Consider the following 5201-nt stretch of genomic DNA (forward strand, 5'->3'; position numbering starts at 1 on the left):
CTCATATGAAGAAAATTCTTTCCTTTGATTTTCCTTCAAGAGTATAATAACGCGAAAAACAAGGAAAAATATAAGAGGCTTACTCTTTTATAAATTCTTTTTATTCCTGTTTGGATGTAAATAATTTTTTCCCTAATGCTTCATATAATACAAAGGAAATCCTATTTACTTATGTTATATATTCAAAAAAGTTCGTTTAGCAACCACAATATTATGGTATTTACATACATAATACCTAACATGAAAGTTATGTAAAAAATATTGCATAAAAAAAAAAGATATTATGTTTTGTAATATTGTCATATTTTTGTATTCCTTTGTAGAGCGCCTTTTTATCGAATCCATACTTATATTATAAATGCGAAAGTAACTCTGTCTGTCTGTCTGTTACTCAATCACGCCTAAACTACTGAACCAATTTGCATGAAATTTGGTATAGATATATTTTGATACCCGAGAAACGACATAGGATAGGTTTTATCCCGGAAATCCTACGGGAACGGTTTTTTCTCTGAAAACGCGGGCGAAGCCGCGGGCGGAAAGCTACTATTTTATAAAATTAAAATTAAAAAAGCTTTTCAAAAAGTTTGGTGTTACTAATTCACTTAAAGATCTCATTATGAGGCCTTGTTTCATGGCACATAGGTACTGTTATTTACAAAAGGATTCAAGTGTAATAAAAGTATTGCTCTATTTTGACAATAAAAGAAAATATCATTAAAAATAAATAATTTATTGTACATCATAACCATCAGTCGAGAAGTAGAAAACTCCGGTCGCATTACCAGGGTTCCAGAAGCCAGCGATAGTAACTTCGTTGGCAGCACACGCGCCGTTCTTAAACAATTTATACGAGTCGCATTTCCACGCCAAGAACCAATTTGGATTACTGACCGTAGACGTCCAAATATCAATACAGGCTCTATGATTGCATTTAGCGGCTTTGGACGAATCGAATATACCAGGAATTAATGGTGTCCCACATTTGGGCTGGGCGGCACCTTTCTTATTTATAAAGAAGTCTATGTCACCTAAAACGCTCGTTGTTCCGAGACCACCAGCGTTACAATGGTACACTTCGACGTAATCCGCTACTCCAGCTCTAATCTGTTCTTGTATTAAGCTGTTTGAGAAACAAGGACCAGCTGGGTCTAACGCAGTGATTCTTGAAATCTTGTTACCCGTATTTTCATAGAATGTTTCACCAGTATGCGCCAACATTTGTGAGCCCAAACTGTGGCCAATACAATGAATATTTTTCGGTGATATCCCTCCATTTGCTAATTCGGAAAGCATGTTCCCTAATGCTTTGCCGATGTAATGTATATATCTGACAGAACGTTCGTAACTCTTTACGTTGCCCTGCCTGTTATTTGTGTATGGAGAATGGTCCAGGATTATCAAATAGCTATTTGGATAGTTTCTAAATGTATCCCTCATTCGTTCTTCTGTCTTCTTGTTTATGTTCGACTTGTAACCAGGTACGAAGATGATGAACTTCCTTGTTTTGTCCAGTTCTTTGAGAGCCAGGATGCCTTTCGCTGCGTCATTGATGTGGAAAGTTTCGACGTCATTGCGAGGAAAGTCGTAGAAGTAGACGTCAATTTCGCTGACGTCAAGGTTGAGCGTTCTGTCGTGGTCACCTGTAACAATGGTAATTGAGTTCAATGAGATACAATGAGGTAATGAGCGTCTTGTTACGGCGGGATAGGGATTATAATTGTAAGGGCATTGATTACATAATGGTCAATAGGCACTTGAGATGAAAATCATGTTTCAATTAGTTTATAAGGTATTTTAAGGAAACAAGATTATCTTTTAAAGATAAACATCTAATCTAGTTAATTTTTGACCAATTTTATTATTTGAGATTAACAAAACAACGAAAATCCTAAGCACGTGTCAATCAATTAAAGACAATTAGATTACCTTTTTGATTTCTGTCATGTAAGAATCTATATATTATTTAAAGATTTTTTTTGTTGTACTTTATCATTTTTATAATAAAAAATATGCTATGAATAAGTAATACATATAAATCAAACTATTCTTGAATTGATATTCATCTCAACATAATATTCCTTCCATGTTTCTATTTTCTCCGAGAATTTTTCCAACAAGCTATGCCCGTGGGTATGCTCGAATAATTACAAGGTGATCGCAAAAGTCATTATTTATTTAAAGACTAGCCTTCCTCCCGCGGCTTCGTCTGTTTTGTCTAAAGCCTAACAAATTATATACTAAAACGTTCCTCTTGAATCACTCTTTCTATAAAAAAAACCGCATCAAAATCCGTTACGTAGTTTTAAAGATACATAGGGACAGAGAAAGCGACTTTGTTTTATAGGTGCTATGTAGTGATATTCCACTTGAAACCTGCATAATAATAACATAAGTGCTAGGTCATGAATCGTGACACCAGCCTGTCTGATACAATAGCATTTCAATATGGAAATTATATCATTTGCAATGCAGTATTTCGATTATTGCAATATGCAGTACCTATTTAATAAAGGTCTTTGTCATATTGCATCTTTTCGCTGAAAAGACAAACTTATACTGAAACACGATATTATTGTCTTAAGTAGTCTTCTTTTTGAAGTGGTTTTGAATGGATACAAAAAATACATTAATATTTACCCTTTAACATCAAATTCTATAGGTACCTTACAAATTCATTAAGTTGTAGACTGGTATAAAAACAAAGTAAGTATGTATGTTTGTTATTCTTTAAGTCGAAAATGGCTAAACATCATTTGCTGAAACTGATGAAATTATGTACTTACTAGCGGTCCGCCCCGGCTTCGCCCGTGGTACATATGAAAAATAGATGTTGGCCGATTCTCAGACTTACCCGATATGCACAGAAAATTTCATGAGAATCGGTCCACCCGTTTCGGAGGAGTATGCAGACTAACATTGTGACACGAGAATTTTATATATAAGATAAAATACAGTAGAACTATTGAGGCGTAACATTACTGAATAAAGGATTGACGCACGGACTGAATTCAAAGTCTATATTTATATGTAAGTACTGGCTGATACACGCAATTTCATCAGAAAAAGACGATATCTTCCCATATCATTTTTTGACATTTTTTGACACGTGTGCTTGGCACACACGCTCTTTTTTTAAACGTTTGTTGATCTAAAATATCTAAGTGATAGATTAGTCATTGCTGATTTGTTGATAAGAAAAGAGTCATTGTTTTCTTATAATGTAGGCTGTTATCTTATTATATTTGCAATGGTGAAATATCAGTGACTGATATCTGATAATTTCAACAGGATGAATAAAAATAAACATCCCTGGAAATAATATCGTAGAAAAAAACCGTTGAAAGAATTTAAGAGAATCTCAATTTTGTCTACTACATTTTATAATAATATTACTTTGAGCGAATATTTTTTATCATGTGTCTTTTAGAAAACTCTTAGGCTTTAGAGAAGTTGCAGCCGTCAGACACGAATTCTACCAATACCACAGAATAATAACTAGTAGCTAGCTACCAATACCCGTGGTCCCATCAATGAAGTGGCTGGACGGAACACAGTTGAGTTTTAGTCGGTAGGAATCCGACATAACCCACGGCTCTTTCCCCGGAGGCCGTGTGTATGGGAAATCTTGCATAGATATTAATCTATGCAAGATTTCCCCACTTAAAAAAAGTTAAGCGATGTTTCGGAGTTTTAACATTTAAATATTACTAATTATAGAATTAGGCTTTATTTTTTAAGTGGTCAGTAGTTAAGATATTGGGGATGCCTGAAAATTATGCCAAAAAAGCACCCTTCTTCTTCTACTAGCTATCCTGATCATATAAAACTTATATACTTACGTGGCAAAATTTGTATGGATTTTATTAATTTTATATAATACTAGAGGTCCGCCCCGGCTTCGCCCGTGGTACATATTTCGCAATAGAAGGTAGCCTATGTCCTTTCTCGGGTATCAAAATATCTCCATACCAATTTTCATGCAAATTGGTTCAGTAGTTTAGGCGTGATTGAGTAACAGACAGACAGACAGAGTTACTTTCGCATTTATAATATTAGTACGGATTGTAAGGCTCTTAGTGTGACAAGGTTAATGAGATTTAAACAAGGTTACTATCAATACTGTTATAGATTTATAAATAACTTAACTAGGTATATGTTATTTAGATATTTGGTATTATACTTATAGTAGATTAAAGAAAACCACAGACATAAAAATATTAGGAACATTGGTATTTACACAATAAAATAAAAGACAATTATTAATACGTGCTTAAATTACTAATCTATATCGAAACAAACACATAGAATGAGGAAATACAAATAGTAGGTCACCTACGCAAATAAATTACTTCAAATTTCCTTCCCGTCTTGAAGGTAAATTTATTTGTTAATTAACTGTATCTTATGTGTTCATTGTTGTTCCGATTTTATTGCATTTGTCATAGGTTATGACTTATGAGTTATTTACCAATAAGTACTTGATTCATACTACTATAAAGAAAAATGTAATATTTACCCATATTCTTTACCTTCACCTTCATTACAAAAATCCTATTTTTATTAAAATTATAGACCCTGTATATAACTTACATTTAATCAAATTCGAATGCAGCGCCATCTGGAAGGGTCCATACTTTTCCAAATCGCCGCGTCCCCAAGCGTGCGATTTCGCATATAAACAAAACAAAAAACAGATAAATAATTTCATTATGACACAACTACACTCCACGGAGGTCAGATATATACTGGCGTGAGATCACGAGATTATTACCATGTGCTTCGAGCAGGAAATTAAATCTTTTATGTGTTATCTATACTTAACCTGAGTTCATACTTCATTTAGCGTATGGGTATACGATCAAACGCACTCCTTTTGATATTAATATGTATTTAATTTATTAACTTTTCGGTTGTAAACTTTTCTATTTAGGTATTCAGAGGAGTAAGGAGTAAACTTCAGATAAATATCTGATTTGTCACATAAAATATTTATATAGTTTAATTGATTAAAAATACCATCATTAAAACTCTACACATGGTGTTTTATAAATAAATTATATATAAAAAATCATTTGCAGGTAAAAATAAACTTTTTTGAAATAATAGTAGATAAAAACAATACATAATATAAAGTTATTATTATTAGTAGTCTCTGAAAAAACTGAAGGTTTATGAAATAATATGATGTAAATATCTTG

General features: G+C 33.0%; 1 protein-coding gene across 1 annotated transcript; it reads right to left on the reverse strand.

The window, feature by feature from the left end:
* Positions 1 to 714: 714 nt before the first annotated feature.
* On the reverse strand, positions 715 to 4735 carry LOC149486801 (lipase member H-like). The gene is made up of 2 exons (XM_089697862.1): positions 4594 to 4735; positions 715 to 1643 (listed from the first exon to the last, which is right to left on the reverse strand). Exons 1-2 carry the CDS (start codon positions 4709 to 4711, stop codon positions 733 to 735), a joined length of 1029 nt encoding a protein of 342 aa, XP_089553988.1. The 5' UTR covers positions 4712 to 4735; the 3' UTR covers positions 715 to 732.
* Between the last annotated feature and the right edge of the window lie 466 nt (positions 4736 to 5201).

This window comes from Colias philodice, chromosome 8, assembly GCF_061535455.1.
Source record: "Colias philodice isolate Cphi_HAF_F1 chromosome 8, ilColPhil1 Martin Lab GWU primary, whole genome shotgun sequence".
Lineage (NCBI taxonomy): Eukaryota > Metazoa > Arthropoda > Insecta > Lepidoptera > Pieridae > Colias > Colias philodice.